Source organism: Oncorhynchus keta, unplaced genomic scaffold, assembly GCF_023373465.1.
Source record: "Oncorhynchus keta strain PuntledgeMale-10-30-2019 unplaced genomic scaffold, Oket_V2 Un_contig_2878_pilon_pilon, whole genome shotgun sequence".
NCBI classification, from domain to species: domain Eukaryota; kingdom Metazoa; phylum Chordata; class Actinopteri; order Salmoniformes; family Salmonidae; genus Oncorhynchus; species Oncorhynchus keta.
The window spans coordinates 55,784-80,062 of NW_026286225.1; the positions used below are offsets into that span (position 1 = coordinate 55,784).

Here is a 24,279-nt window from a genome sequence, read left to right on the forward strand (position 1 = left end):
CATCATGGTTACAATACTGTCCAAAACAGACAATCATAGAGGCACCCTTTTCGTCAAAGAGTAGCTAGAAGTTACCACTAACCACAGATACAGGGTCAGATTTTATTTGCATCCCCTCATGGTTAAGGTTAGGATTAGGAGTAAGTTACTTGATTCTAGATCTGTGGTTAAGGGCAACTTCAGCCTCAGATGTCAAGCTTCACCTTCCTTCACACAAAATGTCCAACACAGTGGTCCCTCTGCAACAGTGAATTATCTCCAATAGAAATAGAATGGCTCGGTCCTCAGTCCTTCACCTGTTGGGATTCTCCTGTTTCGTTGTTTTAACGATCTAGTTCTCCCTTCATGATGTTTCGCCCACATCCTGCAATTCTCCTCCCCTTTGAAGGTTCCGGTTACATGGCCCCTCCTACTTATGTTTCAACACTCTAGGTCAGAGGTTACTATAAATAGTGATTTGGACCTTGGTTGATATTTTCTGTTTTACGAGGGTGCTCACGGTCAGGTCAACGTTGATATCTGTATCTGGGGTGTAAAGATTTGTAAGAAACGGGAGTGTCCAGCACCCCCATAATTAAAACCTTCGTTGTAGGATGACGTTGCTATTGCATTTCTAGCCAATAGTCAACGTTATGATTCAGCGTGACTAAGCTGGTCCTAGATCATTGTCCCAACAGGGCGTTGGTCCCAGTCAAGGTCATGATTTGCGGGTTGATAATCTGATCCTAGATCAGTGCCTCTTAACAAATAGAGCCCCAGTCAAGCCTACAACTCAGAGGGTGAAAGGTTGGTCCTAGAGCTGTGCATACCAGGCTATGAACACCAGTTACTGAGAGCATCTCGACTCATCCTAGATCAGTAACCCCCCCCCACACCCAAGGCCTCAGGTCAAGAAAGATTCTGAGTCTAAACTGATCCTGGATCAGGCCAGAAGAGCCTCCCCTCCTCCACCCAGAGCAGGTCCAGGCCTCTGCCTGCCTCTGTTCTCGCTGGTGGATCCTGCGGGGGAGGCGGAGGATGTACAGCAGAATGGCCAGCAGGACCACCAGGATACAGGCAAAAAACAGGTAGTGGTTGTAGACGAAGGAGGAACGCAGCCAGTTGGAGTGGCTCTGTTTAAATGACTCTGCCTGGAGGTCCCTGTTAGAGAGGAGAGAGATGGATTAACAACAAACAGACACACAGACAGACAGACACACACAAGAAGTGCCTACTGACCTGAGAGGCAGGAAACGTGTCTTAAACAGGATGGCTCCCAGGGTCCACTGCACCTCCTTGTCATAGACCAGCTGAGCAGTCTTCAGGCTGGGGTAGTCCTTAGGGAACCTGAAGCCTGAGTGGAGCACCTGGAACATCCAGGCTGACTTAAAACACTGGTACCTGGACAGGGAGAGAGGTGGTTGATGAGGTGAGGTATGCTGAGGTAAGGTATGCACAATACGCATTCCATTTTTATTAGATAGGCATTTCCAGACAGATGGTAGTAGATGAATATCTATTAGACATATTGAGTACAGTGGTAGCCTGGGTAACTGGGGTTACAGATGAATATCTACTAGACATATTGAGTACAGTGGTTGCCTGGGTAACTGGGGTTACAGATGAATATCTACTAGACATATTGAGTACAGTGGTTGCCTGGGTAACTGGGGTTACAGATGAATATCTACTAGACATATTGAGTACAGTGGTAGCCTGGGTAACTGGGGTTACAGATGAATATCTACTAGACATATTGAGTACAGTGGTAGCCTGGGTAACTGGGGTTACAGATGAATATCTACTAGACATATTGAGTACAGTGGATGCCTGGGGTAACAGATGAATATCTACTAGACATATTGAGTACAGTGGTTGCCTGGGTAACTGGGGTTACAGATGAATATCTACTAGACATATTGAGTACAGTGGTTGCCTGGGTAACTGGGGTTACAGATGAATATCTACTAGACATATTGAGTACAGTGGTTGCCTGGGTAACTGGGGTTACAGATGAATATCTACTAGACATATGGAGTACAGTGGATGCCTGGGTAACTGGGGTTACAGATGAATATCTACTAGACATATTGAGTACAGTGGTTGCCTGGGTAACTGGGGTTACAGATGAATATCTACTAGACATATTGGAGTACAGTGGTTGCCTGGGTAACTGGGGTTACAGATGAATATCTACTAGACATATTGAGTACAGTGGATGCCTGGGTAACTGGGGTTACAGATGAATATCTACTAGACATATTGAGTACAGTGGATGCCTGGGTAACTGGGGTTACAGATGAATATCTACTAGACATATTGAGTACAGTGGTTGCCTGGGTAACTGGGGTTACAGATGAATATCTACTAGACATATTGAGTACAGTGGTTGCCTGGGTAACTGGGGTTACAGATGAATATCTACTAGACATATGGAGTACAGTGGATGCCTGGGTAACTGGGGTTACAGATGAATATCTACTAGACATATTGAGTACAGTGGATGCCTGGGTAACTGGGGTTACAGATGAATATCTACTAGACATATGGAGTACAGTGGTTGCCTGGGTAACTGGGGTTACAGATGAATATCTACTAGACATATGGAGTACAGTGGTTGCCTGGGTAACTGGGTTGAAGGGTTTCTTACTTCAGTCTGGAGGAGTCTGCTTGTTTAGAGAACAGCTTGCTGTCCAGACGCTTGGTGAGGGTTGACCACTTGGTGGCACAATAGTCCTGCAGACAGACAGGAGAGAACAGAGTTACCTCCTGGAAAGATCTCTTGGTGATATAAGAGCTTAAAAAGACAGCCTGTTCCCAGATCTGTTTGTGCTATCGTTCCAACTCCTCATCATGCCAAACCTGACAAGGAGTGGCGTGACAGCCTGTTCCCAGATCTGTTTGTGCTATCGTTCCAACTCCTCATCATGCCAAACCTGACAAGGAGTGGCGTGACAGCCTGTTCCCAGATCTGTTTGTGCTATCGTTCCAACTCCTCATCATGCCAAACCTGACAGGGAGTGGCTTGACGACACAAACAGACGGGTACCAGGCTAACTTGAAGAGAATGACAAAAGTAATTTTCTTGCCTTTCACAAAACCAATATTTTCCCTTAGATTTCTTAGGCAGTGCACAGAAAGGCTTCTTCAAAGGATTTTTTGTTGTTGTTGAAACCAGACTTAAAATAAATAAATAAATACAAATCAGGAACAAGAGGGCTAAGTGAGGAGAAACCTAACCTGCCTAGGTAATGACAGAGGAAACCCAGGTCTAGAATATCTGATCATGATAAGTTCTAGAATGATGAGCTGTGGTTACCGTGGCAGCCTTGGAGTACTTAGCGCTGTCGTATGGTCCCCCCATCCTCAGTACATCCTCAGTGCAGTAGAAGAACTCAGAGAAGCCGTAGAACTCTGAGTTGCTGTAGTCGATGGGGGCCTGGTACACCCCCCTGGGGGATCCCATGGTGCCATTGTGGAGACCCAGGAAAGGCCTGACTGCCCCCTGGCACCGCGCCCAGTCCCCCTGCCCTCTCAGGTGAACCGCACGGCCGTCCCGACGCACCACGTCTGATAGGCCGACAGGGAGGCATGGGTCTGCAAGGGGAGTGGCTTCCATCATGCCTGTCTGATCGCCTGTCAGCCTGGAGGACAACCAGGAAGTGACACGAAGGAAGGGATAGTCAGTTGATCAATCAATCATTAAGTTCTCAGACTCAAGGTGTTGAGAAGAAATTGTAGGAAGGTGATGAATTTAAGAATGTGACCCTCTGTTTATGCAAGTGTCTGTATATGCACGTGCCTTTGTGTATGTATGCATGCATGCACGCACAGTGCCTTTGGTAAGTATTCAGACCCCTTGACTCTTTCCACATTTTGTTACATTAGACTTATTAAAATGTTTATTATTTTTCAAAACTCAGCCATCTACACACAATACCCCATAATGACAAAGTGAAAACAGGTTTTTAGAAATGTTTGCAAATGAATTAAAAATAAAAACAGAAATACCTTATTCACATGAAGAAATATTCAGACCCTTTGCTATGAGACTCAAAAATGAGCTCAGGTGCATCCTGTTTCCATTGATCATCCTTGAGATGTTTCTACAACTTCACTGGAGTCCATCTGTGGTAAATTCAATTGATTGGACATGATTTGGAAAGGCACAAACCTGTCTATATAAGGTCCCACAGTTGACAGTGCATGTCAAAACAAAACCAAGACATGAGGTCCAAGGAATTGCCAGCAGAGCTCCGAGAAAGGATTGTGTCGAGTCACAGATCTGGGGAAGGTTACCCAAAAAATGTTTGCAGCATTGAAGTTCCCGAAAAACCCAGTGGCTTCCATCATTCTTAAAATGGAAGAAATGTAGAAACACCAAGACTCTTCCTAGAGCTGACCGCCCTGCCAAACTGAATTATCAGGGGAGAAAGGCCTTGGTCAGGGAGATGGCCTCCCCGCCAAACTAAGCAATCAGGGGAGAAAGGCCTTGGTCAGGGAGATGGCCTCCCCGCCAAACTAAGCAATCAGGGGAGAAAGGCCTTGGTCAGGGAGCTGGCCTCCCCGCCAAACTAAGCAATCAGGGGAGAAAGGCCTTGGTCAGGGAGATGGCCTCCCCGCCAAACTAAGCAATCAGGGGAGAAAGGCCTTGGTCAGGGAGATGGCCTCCCCGCCAAACTAAGCAATCAGGGGAGAAAGGCCTTGGTCAGGGAGGTGACCAAGAACTCAGGGGAGAAAGGCCTTGGTCAGGGAGGTCCTCTCTGGAGATGGGAGAACCTTCCCGAAGAACAACCATCTCTGCAGCACTCCACCAATCAGGCCTTTATTATAGAGCGGACAGACGGAAGTCACTCCTCAGTAGCCCACTTGGAGTTTGCCAAAAGGCACCTAAAGACTCTCAAGACCATGAGAAACAAGATTCTCTGGTCTGATGAAACCAAGATTGAACTTTCTTTTCGGCCTGAATGCCAAGCGTCACATCTGGAGGAAACCTGGCACCATCCCTACGGTGAAGAATGGAGAGAAAAGTAGAGAGATCCTTAATGAAAACCTGCTCCAGGGCACTCAGACTGGGGCGAAGTTTCACCTTCCAAGAGGACAACGAGTGGCGCAGTGGTCTAAGACACCACATCTCAGTTCAAGAGGAGTAACTGCAGTACCGGGTTCAAATCCAGGCTGCATCATATCCGACCGTGATTGGGAGTCCCATAGGGCGGCGCACAATTTGCCCAGCTTCGTCCGGGTTTGGCCGGGGTAGGTCATCATTGTAAATAAGAATTTGTTCTTAACTGCCTTGCCGAGTTAAATAATGGTCAAATAAAAACACAGTCAAGACAAAGCAGGAGTGGCTTCTGGACAAGTCTCCGAATGTCCTTGAGTGGCCCAGCCAGAGTTCAGACTTGAACCCGATCGAACATCTCTGGAGAGACCTAAAAATAGCTGCGCAACAACGCTCCCCATTCAACCTGACAGATCTTGAGAGGGTCTGCAGAGAATGGGAGAAACTCCCAAAATATAGGTGTGCCAAGCTTGTAGAGTCATACCCAAGAAGGCAAAAGGAAAAGTCTACAATTATTTGCTTTTAAATATACTTAAGTATCAAAAGTAAAAACAAATAATTTCAGATTCCTTATATTACGCATACCAGACGAGCACCATTTTCATACACTCAGACATTTTACAAATGAAGCATTTGTGTTTAGTGAGTCCGTCAGATCAGAGGCAGTAGGGATGACCAGGGATCTTCTCTGTTTATTGAGTCCAGATCAGAGGCATTAGGGATGATCAGAGAGAGTGAGCAGTAGGGATGACCAGGATGTTCTCTGTTTAGTGAGTCCGTCAGATCAGAGGCAGTAGGGATGACCAGGGATGTTCTCTGTTTAGTGAGTCCGTCAGATCAGAGGCAGTAGGGATGACCAGGGATGTTCTCTGTTTAGTGAGTCCGTCAGATCAGAGGCAGTAGGGATGACCAGGGATCTGAGTCTCAGATGTTTCTGTTTAGTGAGTCCGTCAGATCAGAGGCAGTAGGGATGTTTTAGTGAGTCCGTCAGATCAGAGGCAGTAGGGATGTTCAGGGATCTCTCTGTTTAGTGAGTCCGTCAGATCAGAGGCAGTAGGGATGACCAGGGATGTTCTCTTAATAAGTGTGTGAATTGGACCATTTTCTAAATGTAATGAAAACTTTTGGGTGTCAGGGAAAATGTTTGGAGTAAAAAGTACATTATTTTCAACTTAAGTAAAGATACTTTAAAGTATCTTAAGTACTTTAAGCCACTGATTTTTATAACTTAGCAAATATTTCTAAAAACCTGTTGGCTTTATCATTATGGGGTATTGTGTGTAGATTGATGAAGAAAAAGAGCCAAGGGGTCTGAATAGGCACTGTGTGTGTGTGTGTGTGTGTGTGTGTGTGTGTGTGTGTGTGTGTGTGTGTGTGTGTGTGTGTGTGTCCCTGCCGGTCCTACCTGTTCTTGGTGATGGTGGAGTTGACCAGCTGGTCTTCGTAGCGCTGTCGAGCCATGTTCCCCCCGAAGCCCAGGAATGTGGTGACATATACACGGTAGACGTGCTGCGTGTGCTCTGAATCACAGCCCAGGTTAAACTCTGCCAGCAGGCTCTTCCCCGACTCCTCCTGTAGAGGGAGACAGAGAACCACATACATGACTTCAACCATAAAATCATGCTCTGGGGTGAAGTTTCCCCTGGGTACCTATCTAGAGTCAGCTTCCCCTTCCCAATTCTAACCTTAACCCTTAGTGTGGAAAATGCTAAACTGGCCCAAGATCAGTAGCAACTTCACCCTACCCCTTGAATAATAGCTTTGTAAAGATCTTGGCGTTAAATTATTTGCGATAAATGGGAGATTCATAAAGGCACCAAATGGAAGAAAACACATGGAAACAGGGAAGGACTACCTGAATGTGTCCAATACGAAATGCTCATGTTATTTTTTCCGTTACAAAACATTTCGCTACGGTGTGCCCTAATGAATATGACCCTGGTGTTGAGAATCAGGACGCAGACATTATCTCTAATACATGGTGTGGTTTACTAAACCCTAACATCAGGCCTACCAGTATACACAACAGCCAGTCATACCACACAAATACAATGAGAATACGAGCACTCAGCTGGATCCTTCCTTACCTGTTCAGGTGAACTGAAGTGGACCGCGCTAGGCACCTCATAGGCTATCTGCAGCGAGGCTCCGCCCATGTCCATGATGCCCACTGTACGCCCGGCTAATTGGGTGATGGTTCTGTGACCCTGTAGTGACCTCCACCATTGCATCATCTTCTAGGAAAATGGAGAATTGAGTGTCAGGTCAACGATGGGTAACCAACAGTCTGTTCTAAAATGCCTGTCCATATATACACAAACCCCGGCATCACCCTTTGTGGCCTGACAACATGTCCATATATACACAAACCCCGGCATCACCCTTTGTGGCCTGACAACATGTCCATATACACATCACCCTTGTGGCCTGACAACATGTCCAAACACATCACCCTTTGTGGCCTGACAACATGTCCATATACACATCACCCTTTGTGGCCTGACAACATGTCCATATATACATCACAAACAACATGTCCATATACACATCACCCTTTGTGACCTGACAACATGTCCATATACATCACCCTTTGTGAAACATGTCCATATACACATCACCCTTTGTGACCTGACAACATGTCCACATCATATACACAAACCCCGGCATCACCCTTTGTGGCCTGACAACATGTCCATATACACATCACCCTTTGTGGCCTGACAACATGTCCATATATACACAAACCCCGGCATCACCCTTTGTGGCCTGACAACATGTCCATATACACATCACCCTTTGTGGCCTGACAACGTGTCCATATACAATCACCCCTGACAACATGTCCACATACACATCACCCTTGTGGCCTGACAACATGTCCATATACACATCACCCTTTGTGGCCTGACAACGTGTCCATATACAATCACCCTTTGTGGCCTGACAACATGTCCATATATACATCACCCTTTGTGGCCTGACAACATGTCCATATATACATCACCCTTTGTGGTCCATGTATACACATCACCCTTTGTGACCTGACAACATGTCCATATACACATCACCCTTTGTGACCTGACAACATGTCCATATACACATCACCCTTTGTGGCCTGACAACATGTCCATATATACACAAACCCCGGCATCACCCTTTGTGGCCTGACAACATGTCCATATACACATCACCCTTTGTGGCCTGACAACATGTCCACATACACATCACCCTTTGTGGCCTGACAACATGTCCATATACACATCACCCTTTGTGGCCTGACAACATGTCCATATATACATCACCCTTTGTGGCCTGACAACATGTCCATATACACATCACCCTTTGTGGCCTGACAACATGTCCATATACACATCACCCTTTGTGACCTGACAACATGTCCATATACACATCACCCTTTGTGGCCTGACAACATGTCCATATACACATCACCCTTTGTGACCTGACAACATGTCCATATACACATCACCCTTTGTGACCTGACAACATGTCCATATACACATCACCCTTTGTGACCTGACAACATGTCCATATACACATCACCCTTTGTGACCTGACAACATGTCCATATACACAAACACATCACCCTTGTGACCTGACAACATGTCCATATATACACAAACCCCGGCATCACCCTTTGTGACCTGACAACATGTCCATATACACAAACATCACCCTTTGTGACCTGACAACATGACAAAATGTCCATATACACATCACCCTTTGTGGCCTGACAACATGTCCATATATACACAAACCCCGGCATCACCCTTTGTGGCCTGACAACATGTCCACATACACATCACCCTTTGTGACCTGACAACATGTCCATATACACATCACCCTTTGTGGCCTGACAACATGTCCATATATACATCACCCTTTGTGACAACATGCCTGACAACATGTCCATATTTACATCACCCTTTGTGACCTGACAACATGTCCATATATACATCACCCTTTGTGACCTGACAACATGTCCATATACACATCACCCTTTGTGGCCTGACAACATGTCCATATTTACATCACCCTTTGTGGCCTGACAACATGTCCATATTTACATCACCCTTGTGACCTGACAACATGTCCATATTTACATCACCCTTTGTGGCCTGACAACGTGTCCATATACACATCACCCTTTGTGGCCTGACAACATGTCCATATACACATCACCCTTTGTGGCCTGACAACATGTCCATATACACATCACCCTTTGTGACCTGACAACATGTCCATATACACATCACCCTTTGTGACCTGACAACATGTCCATATATACATCACCCTTTGGCAAACAAGTCATCAGATGCTGTCAAATCTGGTTCATCATCATGATTAGCTAGTCGGATTCAGTCTTTTACAATTATCATGTCACACTGCGCAATGTTACCAAATAAAAATCTTGATCATCCTGGACAGATTTGACAACTTGCTTCAGTTCTGTATTTGATCTGCGCATGTGAGTGAAGTGAGTCAGTGAAAACTGAAAGGGAGAACTGGGACAAAAGTAACACTTTTTCCCTAATTACTCAGAGATCAACAGAGCTGGAGACACCATATTTTATGACACACATCTTATACATGTCCTCTACCATTAGCAACTGTTATAGCAGTTCTAGGGTAAATGAGTTTAAATTTAAACATGTTCGGACCGGGCTGTTTTTTCTAAATGTAATGAAAACGTTTGGGTGTCAGGGAAAATGTTTGGAGTAAAAAGTACATTATTTTCTTTAGAAATGTAGTGAAATAAAAGTGAAAGTAGTTTAAAAATAGACAGAGAACACAGAACTACGGCAGAGTTACTTTTGTACCTGCCAACAGAGAGGGAGGAACACAGCTTTGGGAAGGAAACAACAGCTGGCGAGAAGCACAATATCTACAGTATCTCCATGTTCCTAGTTTGTCATGCTGTCATGCTCGTTACTTTCAACAAATGTACCATCAGCCATCATTTCATGTTTGTGTCAATTTGAATAATTAATGCTATAGGTTCGTAATTTATGAAAATGAACCAACCACAATACTAAAAATGGGACTAAAATGGATCACATAATAGCTATATTAACCATCATTTTCTCATCTCACTTTAAATGGTACGTAGTAGGAGATGTTGTTCACAATAATCACTGACTATTCATGATTAGCTCTACCAATCAGGTGCTCTGCAGCGGTCCTTGTCAGGCGCTTCAAACGACTTCATTCTCTTCACAAAACGGCACAATCATCCTGCTCATCACATTTCCACGGCTTGACAGAAGGTAACTGACCACCAGAATATATTATATAAGATATATTTTTTTAACCACTAACCTGCCGATAAAAGTTTGTGAAAAGCTGATCTGTCAAGTCAATTGATTAAGGCAGAATTGTAATGATGTCATATCATTTGCAAACATTCCGTCACGTGTTAATGTTTTGCTGACATTATAAAAGCAATATGAACTAGAGGGAGATGAGACAATGTGCTTAGAAGTAGAGTTGATTTTATTCCAGGTCATCAGTTTACATTGTGTTACTTAGGTCCCGCCCTTCTCTCCTGTAACTTCTCCCAGACGTACACACAAGACTAGCTAGCATGATACATGGAACCTGTGATGTCATTTAGTCACTAGATTGGTGAAGAAAAAATAAATATGTTTGGAACCGTAAAACTCAGAAACAACTCCACAGCCGGAAAACACTTCCGGGTCGGTATTTTTAAACGTCACTCAAAACCACTTTTTGTTCGTAACTCGGTGAAACATGTTCGGACCGGGCTGTTTTGAGAGAGATCCTCCTCTGCATTGGGAACCTGCGGACTTCACCACATCGTTCTAAATTCTGTGTTCTCTGAGCAAATGGGTGCGTTACTTTCTCCCTGGCTCTCCCCCTGTGCATCTTAGACACACTTTTCACTTACAAACTTTACATGTCCGAACTCAGAATCAAATAGGCTTTTACCCAAAATAACATGGTCGCTGTGGTAGAACGTTTATCCTCGTTGATAAATGGTGAAAATGGACTATCAGGAAAACCGTTCTTCTTGCAGCGCATGTAGGCTAAACGTTTAGATCAAACTATTATATTCATCTGAACATTCACAATAATCGTGTTGTGTGCATAGCCGCCATGTACGTCATCTAACGCCCTATAAAATGGTGGCTAGCGACATGTTTCAGGCCTACAGCTAAGCCATAACTCCATACAAAATCCAGCCTCATCCTTTGCAGTGGACAAACAAGCGACATCATCAACGAAGCCATAACCTCACACTCACCGTACTCGGCATGGTCAAAGCGTCCCAACACAAAGTTAATACCAATCCATGCATACACACCTGCAGGCAGAAAGGCAGTGTTAACATTAACGCCACAAAGCACACAGAGGACAGGTGCAGTATATTAGTTCAATTACAACATTTGTCCTTTTCACACCAGTATAAACACATTCAGCAGGCACTTTTATCCAAAGCCACTTAGTGGCGCATACAGTTTGTGTTTGGGTGATCCCAGGAACCGACCAGTGTCTAGGTATAACTGTACCATATTCCCATCAGGCTCACAGCTCTCTGTCTCACCTTCCTGTTTCCCAGAGATCACCTCTGCATGGGAGCTGGAGAACAGGAAGTCAAACTCCACTGGAACATCTCTTACCAGGTCCTCCAGGATAGCAGCCTGCTGACTGTGGGGGGGGGGGTCACATGGGGAGAAATAAACACTTTTTAAACCGCTGTTAGAGATGTATAAATCAATGCTCTAAACCTCCCACAGATCTCTAGGGGGGGATACTGTGCTTGACCCCCTGCTGACCCTTGAACCCTGACAAAGTGGAGGTGGAGGGCTGAGGCCTACCTCTCAGGAAGCAGTCTCATGCCAGCAGTACAGAGGATATAGAGAGGAGTCTCCTTGTGTTTCTTCCTGGGGACATGGGTGGCAGCGAAGGAAAGGAGGGGGTGGAGGTAGTCACTAGCCTTGGCTGGGCTCAGCGCCATGGTGGAAATACCTGGAGAGGAAAGGGGAGAAAGGAAGGAAGGAGAGAGAGAGGTAGAGAGGTTAGCGATAGCGGAGATGAGGACCAGGCAGCGGCCTTGGCTGGGGTGTAACAGGGCAGATTCACTATTTCTCTGTCAATTCTACAGTTAATTTAGTGGGAACAAAGCAGCTGCTAACTGCTTAGCAATTGTGGTCCCACTCGGTCCCAGTGTGTTCAGGTATCAGGCCAATAGGTGGTAATGGAAAGAATGTTGAGATAAGGAGCAGGTTGCCTGACAACATGGGAAAACTGGTAGAAACCCTCCACACTGTATGACAACAACTAACTTCTTCTGGGGTGCCACGCCCTACATGCCCCTACATGCCCCTACACGCCCCTACATGCCCCTACATGCCCTACACGCCCCTACACGCCCCTACACGCCCCTACATGCCCCTACATGCCCCTACACATGCCCCTACATGCCCTATGCCCCTACATGCCCCTACATGCCCCACATGTATGACAACATGCCCCCACACATGCCCCTACATGCCCCTACGCCCTACATGGTGAACGCCCCTACATGCCCCTACACGCCCCTACACGCCCCTACATGCCCTGCCCCTACATGCCCCTACATGCCCCTACATGCCCCTACATGCCCCTACATGCCCCTACATGCCCCTACATGCCCCTGAACATGCCCCTACATGCCCCTACATGGTGAACATGTAGGAACTCCCAGAATAAAAAGGAAAGACATGAGTAAATGAGGGACACAGTATACTGAAAGCAGGTGCTTCCACCCAAGTGTGGTTCCTGAGTTAATTAAGCAATTAACAACCCATCATGCTTAGGGTCATGTAGAAAAACACCCAGTTGCTCATTATTTTGGCAACCATGGCTAGAACAAGAGGATCTCAGGGACATTGAAAAAGGGGTCCAAAAGGAGCTTAGTGCGTTTAAAGTGTGTGTGTGTGTGTGTTCAGATCTCAACCCAATTGAACACTTATGGAAGATTCTTGGGCTGCACCTGAGACAGCATTTTCCACCACCACCCAAAACATCACATGAAGGAATTTCTAATGGAAGATCCCTCCAGTAGAGTTCCAGACACAGATTGTAGAATCTGTTCTGGTAGTTGTAATGGCTCAACGCCCTACTAAGACACTTTCTGTTGGCGCTTCCTGTATTTTGACAGTTACCGGTAACTAGCTACTGTATGTTAGCTCTCCCTGTACCAGAGGTAAAGAGGTAGAGGGGCATCTGACAGAGTAAACATTTACATTTAAGTGATTTAGCAGACGCTCTTATCCAGAGGACGACTTACAAATTGGTGCATTCATCCTTATGACATCTGGTCATTCAAAGACTAATCGTTTCTGCTGTGATGTTACGGCATTACCCCCCCACTCTTTCCTCACCAGGTTTGATCTTCTTGACCACAGGGTGGCGGTCGTGGTCCCTCATCTGCCTGATGTCCAGCAGGGTGTGGAGGTTTCCATGGTGGGGGGGCCAGTAGTACACATACACCCTGGAGCCGCTGCTGCCACAGTCCACCACAATCCCATAGTTTAGAGCTGCGTTGGTGACATCAGTCGCCTCCATGGTCTCCACAGATGAGAGGTATCTAGGGGTGAGAGCGGGAGATGGAGAGAGAAACATGTTAGACACCATACACTAATGCAGAGTCTGGGTTGACTTAGTAGTAGTGCAAACACTTTGCCTGGTGTGTTTTTTTTTGTGTGTTTATGTGTGTGTGTATGTATGCATGTGTGTGTGTGCCTGTTTCTCTCGCTCTCTTTTTGTCATTCTGTCTGTCCGTTCATCTGACGTCTCACTCACTTGTTGACGTGTCCCTGTGGCGCTGGGGCCCCCAGAGCTCAGTCTGGTAGACCCCAGGAAAACCAGGGCAGAGCAGGTGAGGAACACCAGGAAGAAGGCCCTTTGCCTGGGCACACAACCCAGAGACAGCAAGGACACACTGCAGTACCAGGAGGCTGGCAGGCATGAGAAAGTGATCCTGGAGGAGGAGGTTTTCATTACTTTCATAGATATGGCCTACTACAACATAACGCATGGACACGCACAGTTATTACATTACTAGTTCTGTATAACATAACACTGTGGTAACATCTCAATCAATCATAAACATTAGACCTTGTCACCTAAACACATGCTGAAGTTCACATCCTGCCATCACGTGAACACAGCAGTCCAGTTAGTGTGTGTTGCCTCGTGGTCCTTCTGAAGAACAACCAGTTTGCGATCCAGACGTTGTCCTTTGAGAACACTATTATACCAGTGTGTCGATTAACTTTTTGTTCTATTTTTTTATCCTGATCCACCACCTGGGAAGAGTGTTTATCCACCACCCTGTCCAGCTCTCCAGACACACCACCCCTGGTCCAGAGACACACCACCCCTGTTCTATCCAGGACACACCACCCCTGGTCCAGCTCTCCAGACACACCACCCCTGGTCCAGCTCTCCAGACACACCACCCCTGGTCCAGCCTCCAGACACACCACCCCTGGTCCAGCTCTCCAGACACACCACCCTGGTCCAGCTCTCCAGACATAGACACACCACCCCTGGTCCAGCTCTAGACATACTACCCCTGGTCTAGCTCTCCAGACACACCACCCTGGTCTAGCTCTCCAGACACACCACCCTGGTCCAGCTCTAGACATATACCCCTGTCCAGCTCTAGACACACCACCCCTGGTCCAGCTCTAGACATACTACCCCTGGTCCAGCTCTAGACATACTACCCCTGGTCCAGCTCTAGACATACTACCCCTGGTCCAGCTCTAGACATACTACCCCTGGTCCAGCTCTAGACATACTACCCTGGTCCAGCTCTAGACATACTACCCCTGGTCCAGCTCTAGACATACTACCCTGGTCCAGCTCTAGACATATACTACCCCTGGTCCAGCTCTAGACATACTACCCCTGGTCCAGCTCTAGACATACTACCCCCTGGTCTAGCTCTAGACATACTACCCCTGGTCTAGCTCTAGACATATCCCTGTATTTCGATGGATGGTTATCCTACGGGGTGGAGATTCGAGCTAGATTGGCTAATAATACAACCCACAAATAAAGAGTGTGTGTTACCTTGCCATATGTCCAAGCAGCAAGACCGAGCAGCAGAGTTATCTGGCTGTCACCTCCTCATGGTTGGGAACGTACTACGTGGACCCAGGTGTTGCTTTCCCCTGGTGATCTGGAGAGAAGGACATAGAGATAGTCACGCCGGAAGTAAAGTCTGTCACCACGTATCCCTTCAAGTTAGTTGTGGACATGAAACATAGGTAGCTAGGCCTATCATTCGTAAATCACAGAGGCACCAAGGAACAGCCAACTAGCTAGATGTGTTGAGTTCAAAGCAGTGTCAACAGGAATAGATACAGTACATGCATGTGCAATAGAAACGCACCCTCCTACCTCTGCCCAGACTGGTGTCATAGACTAGACGTAACATAGTAAACAAAAATCGGGCAACTCAAATTAGTATATGTTACGTTTGGTAGGGTTACATAAGGAAAAAATGAAAAGAGTGGGGTTGGTTAGGGTGGGCGTAGAACGCAAACTTCTAGCAACCCAAAGGTTGCGCGTTCGAATCTCATCACGGACAACTTTAGCCTCTATGAATAAACTCCTTTCTTGACGTTAGTCCCATCAGAAGTCAGAATGCTGAAAAAAATCATTTGAATTTACATTACCTGTTGTCCGCTGATTTATCCTTATGTAGAAGGTAATCTGAGGCTAAATATGTACAAAGTAGTGTTATTAACTTGACTCTCCGTACACTGGTCTGTATATCAGTTTTATATTTTCAATGCAGACGCAATTCGCACGCAACTTGCATAAAATGTCAACAATGGCTGAATGTCAAGCACAGACCGAATGTTGTCCCGCGCAATCAGCTGGCAAATTTCACAAGCACTTCCAGCTGAGTGTGAGGGAATGTGCTTTGGTCTATGTTTGGTTACATTCGGCTACTGTTACATTTTTGTGCATCACATGAAATGTGTCAGGAGATGGAAAATACACATGACAGAACCTACCAGTGCCGCAAAACAATTGTATTTTATTTATTTAACAATACTGTGTACATTTGATGCCCACTACTTTCCGACAAAAGGACAACCTGTAAAGTAACCTCAAATACATGTTTTTAATCAACATTCTGGCCTGTAGAGACTATGGAGTCTTTTTTACAGCGACTTCTTTCAAACTGAATATCCATGGAGAAACCACGGCAACAGTTTGATGTTTAGGCAACCTTGCAAGTTCTTACTACGATTAGCTACTTCGCATGTTAGCTAAACCTTCCACTTACCATTTAACTTTACGCCTAACCCTACCTTCTAGCCTAGCTAACGTTAGCCACCTAGCTAACGAATTGCAATTCGTAACATATCATACGAAATGGATGATGGGGATCCCCCACATGTTACGTCTACCCCTGAGTCCAGGTTGCTCTGCCAACGAGTTAATATATTATTTAAACAGTGTTTTACGTTATGTAAGATGTATTACTTGCCAGTAAATTGTTAGCTCTACAAGCTAAACTAATCTCAATTCACCCACTGACTGCAATTTAACAAATAATGAATATGTGGCCTGTGCAGAGAATTTGTATTAACATAGCGATTTGGATTGACTAAAACTAGAACAACAATACTGATAACTAACCGGTTTCCGGTGAATGTTACAGCTGTAGCCAGGTGGCGAGATATAGTCATACATTGTGACATTGTCACCGTTCCAAACTCACTTTGATACAAATTAACGCTGGCCGTCACGTCATACCAGTCGTTTTAATCCCGGGTGGATCCTACCCCTGAGTCACAGATTAACGACAAAAAATCAATTTTCTTCGAACGAGATTAATCTTTATCCAGCAAAATAAAATAAAAAGCTTTAAATCCATCAGATCACGTCGCTTCCGGTAGCCGACGTGGACACGTCACGGAACACGTCGCTGTCCAATGTGCTGAATGATGCCCCCGTGTGGTGCGTGCGATTTGTACATTCATGTTTGACCAATGCATATTGATATTGGTCAGTTTAAAATCTATAGCTGTTGTGTATCTTTTGATGTATATTATTTATCTGCATACATTTATATTCTTGCATTGATTCCATTGCATGCACAGTGAGCCTGTCATGCATCATTTCACGCAGTAATTTCACAGTAGACAGAACAGTGATGACCTTCGAAGCCAATGTTGGGGACACATTTTAATATAACTAAACCCAATGAGCAATAAGCGCCGATGCACGTCATTTGAATCAAATGATTGACCTTGGTGGTGATTACACACACCCTGGATTCGGAAACAACTACAGTAAAACATGTGACTGCTGTGGTTACCAAAATGGAGATTATAAAATTGTCACTGCCAGCCTTCCACATCCCTCCCCTTTGGTCTATTCCCGCCTTATTTTATGAATAATTACACTGCAAATCAGCCAATCGCTGGGATTCATTCCACATTTCATAATGTTTGACCCGTGAAATACACAATCATGTAACCGTTTCCGGCGTGACTCACTGACAAGCCCTCTCCAGTCCGCCAAGTGCATTAGTCCCCTTGCCGACTTTAGCCTCCCCTTGAGCCAGTGTCGGTCTGGTGGGGCCCGTTATCGGCTGGAGCTATCCTCGACAACCCTCAAGAGATTGGCGGCGAAAGTGTCGAAACCGAGGAATAACCGCGCAGCTTGGACTGTATTATATCGTATCTGCATGGAAGCGAATGGTTTCGTGTCCAGGCGGGTGGACACACCAAGCGTCGATGCCGGGGTTGCTGCTGGAGCTGCAGGGGCAGACATTCGATGGCTCGGCGGGAGGATTTTGGACGCTACGGAGGGGTTTGTTGGTGGTCTGTCACCGCCACGGATAACAGCGGAACCGGACTTTACTGCGGTGTTGCAACTCCGAGCAGCCCCGGAGCCCACGGTGGCTGCTACGGAGACCGAAATAGACTACGAGGGGCTCCCCAGGGTGTAGCCACCAGTACACATGTTAGCCGGAGCCGTGGCTGGCATCATGGAACACTGCCTAATGTATCCCATCGACTGTGTGAAGGTAAAAGAACAAAGGTTAAATAAAATAAAAACTAGAAAAAACTAACTAGTCAACATGAATAAATGAGCCTTTAGCCAGGCGCTTGATTGCTATTGTGTAGCTAAGCTTGTAGCGTCAGTTGCCGGTGTCTGAGGCTAGTTGGCTGTTCACAATTATTCCAGAATGGAAAGAGGGGAGGAATAGTTAGCTAACTAATTGTGTAGATACAGCACGTCTGCACACAAGTGTTGCTAAAATAACACATATACACATTCCCCGGTGACATGTACGTTGTCAGAGGAGCCACCGGCAGTTGTTTAAATTGCCAGCTAAGTTAGTTCGTTAGCTAACGGTGTTATTCAGAATCTCAGCCGTTGTTGACATGCATCCCGTGGGTAGGCCCAAGCCTGAGCTCGAGTAGGTTGCTAACTAGCGACGGTGAAAGTGACATGTCGCCAAATAATGATCTAGGCTGCTCGTTTGTTATTTTTAAAATGTAGTTGTACTTTTAAGCCAAGGTTAATCATTTCCCGCGTTAGTTAGCTGACCGACAGGAGAGGAGCCGGCCAGGTTACGTGACACATGTACACTGAGAAGTGTGTAATGAAACGTTAGCTACCTAACCAAGTATCACACAAAGTGCTCTTATGTACCCATGTAGGGCCTAGTTAGTTGTACACACTTGCACTGTATACATTCCTAGTCTCAACTATAATGCATTGAAGCTTGTCAATCTAACTATATGACACCGGTTTGTTTTGGAGCAGTAACACTAGCTAAAGGCTATAAAGGCACAGTTGTTATGGCTGTTATCAAATCCATATTTGTATCGAGCTGGACTAGATCATTGCATAATCACCACTTTGTTTCATAATCCACAAGGAGAAGGGAAAGTAGTTGGTTAGTCTTGGTTAAAGTGTATGTTGGTCACAAGGCCCTGGATTGGAGATACTCAATAGACTCCTCTGTCTACTCACTGATGTCAGCTGGGCTGCTGTTGTTGCACATGATTACAAGCTTTTACTTGAGTTATTACCACTGGAGGGTTCACTGAAACAGAACTGCAGATAAATGTAGCTATTTTATAGAATGGATGCCATTGATTCTCAACTCAACATGGAGTTTTTGGTTCATCCTGTGCCCTATTTGCATAGCTAGGTTGTGTATCTGAACTTTGTCCAGCCACTGACTGATCCAACTAGTTTGAGTTTAAACAGGGTTTGGCACCCATTGGCTGTCCTCACCCCTGATCTCTCACCACCTGGACAGATTAATAGGTTGTAGGGTGAGAATGAGAACCTCAACTGAACACCTATAACCTCTGTTACCTTATAATCCTGCCCCATACGATCATGATACACACATACCCTTTGGTCTAGAATACCTAGTGTTTTCAGAAAGAACATGGAGTAGCCAGCCAGATAGAAAAAGTAGCAAGGCGGGCTCCCTCTCAGCTCGGGGTGCTGAGCTTTTTATTTCTGCCTACTTTGGTGGCCTCTAGTACTGTACATTCTAATGCTAGAATGTATTTTCAACCAGCAACTATCATGAAATAACTTAGTTTTTGATGGTGTTAGTTTCATCAGCTGCTGTACAATATGATGTAAAACACAGGGAAACAAAATATTTTGACTGCACTGGCCCTTTAATAAAGAATCCTGTAAGAGTCTGACTTCCACGGGCTTCAAGCTTCCACCCCTGTCCTGTACAACCATGGTACACCCATACATACCCATTGGTCTAGAATACCCCTGTCCTGTACAACCATGGTACACCCATACATACCCATTGGTCTAGAATACCCCTGTCCTGTACAACCATGGTACAGCCATACATACCCTTTGGTCTAGAATACACCTGTCCTGTACAACCATGGTACACCCATACATATCCTTTGGTCTAGAATACCCCTGTCCTGTACAACCATGGTACACCCATACATACCCGTTGGTCTAGAATACCCCTGTCCTGTACAACCATGGTACACCCATACATATCCGTTGGTCTAGAATACCCCTGTCCTACAACCATGGTACACCCATACATATCCTTTGGTCTAGAATACCCCTGTCCTGTACAACCATGGTACACCCATACATACCCATTGGTCTAGAATACCCCTGTCCTGTACAACCATGGTACACCCATACATATCCGTTGGTCTAGAATACCCCTGTCCTGTACAACCATGGTACACCCATACATATCCTTTGGTCTAGAATGGTCCTGTACAACCATGGACATATCCGTTGGTCTAGAATACCCCTGTCCTGTACAACCATGGTACACCCATACATACCCTTTGGTCTAGAATACCCCTGTCCTGTACAACCATGGTACACCCATACATATCCGTTGGTCTAGAATACCCCTGTTCTGTACAACCATGGTACAGCCATACATACCCTTTGGTCTAGAATACCCCTGTCCTGTACAACCATGGTACACCCATACATATGTTGGTCTAGAATACCCCTGTCCTGTACAACCATGGTACACCCATACATACCCATTGGTCTAGAATACCCCTGTCCCTGTACAACCATGGTACACCCATACATACCCTTTGGTCTAGAATACCCCTGTCCTGTACAACCATGGTACACCCATACATACCCTTTGGTCTAGAATACCCCTGTCCTGTACAACCATGGTACACCCATACATACCCTTTGGTCTAGAATACCCCTGTCCTGTACAACCATGGTACCCATACATACCCATTGGTCTTGCCCCTGTCCTGTACAACCATGGTTACATACCCATTGGTCTAGACTGTACAACCATGGTACACCCATACATACCCTTTGGTCTAGAATACCCCTGTCCTGTACAACCATGGTACATACCCACCCCTGTCCTGTACAACCATGGTACACCCATACATACCCGTTGGTCTAGAATACCCCTGTCCTGTACAACCATGGTACACCCATACATATCCGTTGGTCTAGAATACCCCTGTCCTGTACAACCATGGTACACCCATACATACCCATTGGTCTAAATACCCCTGTCCTGTACTCATTTACATACCCATTGGTCTAGAATACCCCTTCACACCACTGAGTCACCCATAAATCCGTTGTTAGAATACTGACATTTGGCTGTACCCATTACAGCTGTGTGTCATTTCTGGTCTAGAATACCCCTGTCTGTAACCATGGTATCATTTATTAGAATACCCTTCTACAACCAGTACACCCATACATATCCGTTGGTCTAGAAACCCTGTCCTGTTGTTTATCTTGGTCTAGAATACCCCTGTCCTGTACAACCATGGTACCCATACATATCCGTTGGATGATTTTAAGTACACCCAAAACTAACCCCTGTTTACGAGCCATGGAACATATCGTTTTATCATCTGTTGGTAAGCATACATACCCATTGGTCTGAATACCCCTGTCCTGTACAACCATGGTACACCCATACATATGTTGGTTAGGTTATTGTCCTCCATGTACACCCATACATATCCGTTGGTCTAGAATACCCCTGGTCTCATACACCCATTGGTCTGAATACCCCTGTCCTGTACAAGCCAGGTTACATACCCATTGGCTTGTGTACAACCATGGTACACCCATACATATCCGTTGGTCTAGAATACCCCTGTCCTGTACAACCTGGTACACCCATACATAAAAAACCCCTGTCCCTACAACCATGGTACACCCATACATATGCCGTTGGTCTAGAATACCCTGTCCTGTACAACCATGGTACCCATACATACCTTTGGTCTAGAATACCCCTGTCCTGTACAACCCACCATACCCTTTGGTCTAGAATACCCCTGTCCTGTACAACCATGGTACACCCATACATATCCTTTGGTCTAGAATACCCCTGTCCTGTACAACCATGGTACACCCATACATATCCGTTGGTCTAGAATACCCTGTCCTGTACAACCATGGTACACCCATACATACCCTTTGGTCTAGAATACCCCTGTCCTGTACAACCATGGTCATACATATCCGTTGGTCTAGAATACCCCTGTCCTGTACAACCATGGTACACCCATACATACCCTTTGGTCTAGAATACCCCTGTCCTGTACAACCATGGTACACCCATACATATTTTGGTCTAGAATACCCCTGTCCTGTACAACCATGGTACACCCATACATACCCATTGGTCTAGAATACCCCTGTCCTGTACAACCATGGTACACCCATACATATCCGTTGGTCTAGAATACCCCTGTCCTGTACAACCATGGTACACCCATACATACCCTTTGGTCTAGAATACCCCTGTCCTGTACAACCATGGTACACCCATACATATCCGTTGGTCTAGAATACCCCTGTCCTGTACAACCATGGTACACCCATACATACCCGTTGGTCTAGAATACCCCTGTCCTGTACAACCATGGTACACCCATACATACCCTTTGGTCAGAATACCCCTGTCCTGTACAACCATGGTCCCATACATACCCTTTGGTCTAGAATACCCTGTCCTGTACAACCATGGTACACCCATACATATCCGTTGGTCTAGAATACCCCTGTCCTGTACAACCATGGTACACCCATGGTACATATACCGTTGGTCTAGAATACCCCTGTCCTGTACAACCATGGTACACCCATACATACCCCTTTGGTCTAGAATACCCCTGTCCTGTACAACCATGGTACACCCATACATACCCTTTGGTCTAGAATACCCCTGTCCTGTACAACCATGGTACACCCATACATATCCGTTGGTCTAGAATACTCCCTGTCCTGTACAACCATGGTACACCCATACATATCCGTTGGTCTAGAAACCCTGTCCTGTACAACCATGGTACACCCATACATATCCGTTGGTCTAGAATACCCCTGTCCTGTACAACCATGGTACACCATACATAAAGTTGGTCTAGAATATACCCCTGTCCTGTACAACCATGGTACACCCATACATACCCGTTGGTCTAGAATACCCCTGTCCTGTACCAACCATGGTACACCCATACATTCCGTTGGTCTAGAATACCCCTGTCCTGTACAACCATGGTACACCCATACATATCCGTTGGTCTAGAATTGTACAACCATGGTACACCCATACATACCCTTTGGTCTAGAATACCCCTGTCCTGTACAACCATGGTACACCCATACATACCCGTTGGTCTGAATACCCCTGTCCTGTACAACCATGGTACACCCATACATATCCTTTGGTCTAGAATACCCTGTCCTGTACAACCATGGTACACCCATACATATCCGTTGGTCTAGAATACCCCTGTCCTGTACAACCATGGTACACCCATACATACCCTTTGGTCTAGAATACCCCTGTCCTGTACAACCATGGTACACCCATACATATCCGTTGGTCTAGAATACCCCTGTCCTGTACAACCATGGTACACCCATACATACCCATTGGTCTAGAATACCCCTGTCCTGTACAACCATGGTACACCCATACATATCCGTTGGTCTAGAATACCCCCTGTCCTGTACAACCATGGTACACCCATACATATCCGTTGGTCTAGAATACCCCTGTCCTGTACAACCATGGTACACCCATACATATCCGTTGGTCTAGAATACCCCTGTCCTGTACAACCATGGTACACCCATACATACCCGTTGGTCTAGAATACCCCTGTCCTGTACAACCATGGTACACCCATACATATCCGTTGGTCTAGAATACCCCTGTCCTGTACAACCATGGTACACCCATACATACCCGTTGGTCTAGAATACCCCTGTCCTGTACAACCATGGTACACCCATACATATCCGTTGGTCTAGAATACCCTGTCCTGTACAACCATGGTACACCCATACATATCCGTTGGTCTAGAATACCCCTGTCCTGTACAACCATGGTACACCCATACATACCCATTGGTCTAGAATACCCCTGTCCTGTACAACCATGGTACACCCATACATACCCATTGGTCTAGAATACCCCTGTCCTGTACAACCATGGTACACCCATACATATCCGTTGGTCTAGAATACCCCTGTCCTGTACAACCATGGTACACCCATACCCATTGGTCTAGAATACCCCTGTCCTGTACAACCATGGTACACCCATACATATCCGTTGGTCTAGAATACCCCTGTCCTGTACAACCATGGTACACCCATACATATCCTTTGGTCTAGAATACCCCTGTCCTGTACAACCA

At 45.8% G+C, this 24,279-nt stretch overlaps 1 protein-coding gene, 1 long non-coding RNA gene and 1 pseudogene across 3 annotated transcripts; 1 reads left to right on the top strand and 2 right to left on the bottom strand.

Annotated features, from left to right (window-relative positions):
* Nucleotides 1-906: 906 nt before the first annotated feature.
* On the bottom strand, nt 907-13,876 carry LOC127923207 (ectonucleoside triphosphate diphosphohydrolase 7-like). The gene is given in 13 exon segments (XM_052507142.1): nt 907-986; nt 989-1,140; nt 1,219-1,380; nt 2,630-2,715; nt 3,299-3,623; nt 6,447-6,613; nt 7,129-7,234; nt 7,236-7,278; nt 11,325-11,384; nt 11,625-11,728; nt 11,899-12,049; nt 13,447-13,652; nt 13,868-13,876. Coding segments are annotated over 12 exon segments (1,620 nt in total). The 5' UTR covers nt 13,631-13,652; nt 13,868-13,876.
* Nucleotides 13,877-13,885: 9 nt separating this feature from the next.
* On the bottom strand, nt 13,886-16,968 carry LOC127923211 (uncharacterized). 2 transcript variants are annotated; one of them, XR_008113690.1, is made up of 3 exons: nt 16,812-16,968; nt 15,146-15,254; nt 13,886-14,045 (listed from the first exon to the last, which is right to left on the bottom strand). It is a non-coding gene; the product is annotated as an uncharacterized LOC127923211 (long non-coding RNA). The 2 variants fall into 2 exon arrangements; XR_008113691.1 differs by having other exon boundaries at nt 16,730-16,884.
* Nucleotides 16,969-17,592: 624 nt separating this feature from the next.
* The window catches only part of LOC118375594 (mitoferrin-2-like), a 30,427-nt pseudogene continuing 23,740 nt past the window's right edge, over nt 17,593-24,279 (top strand).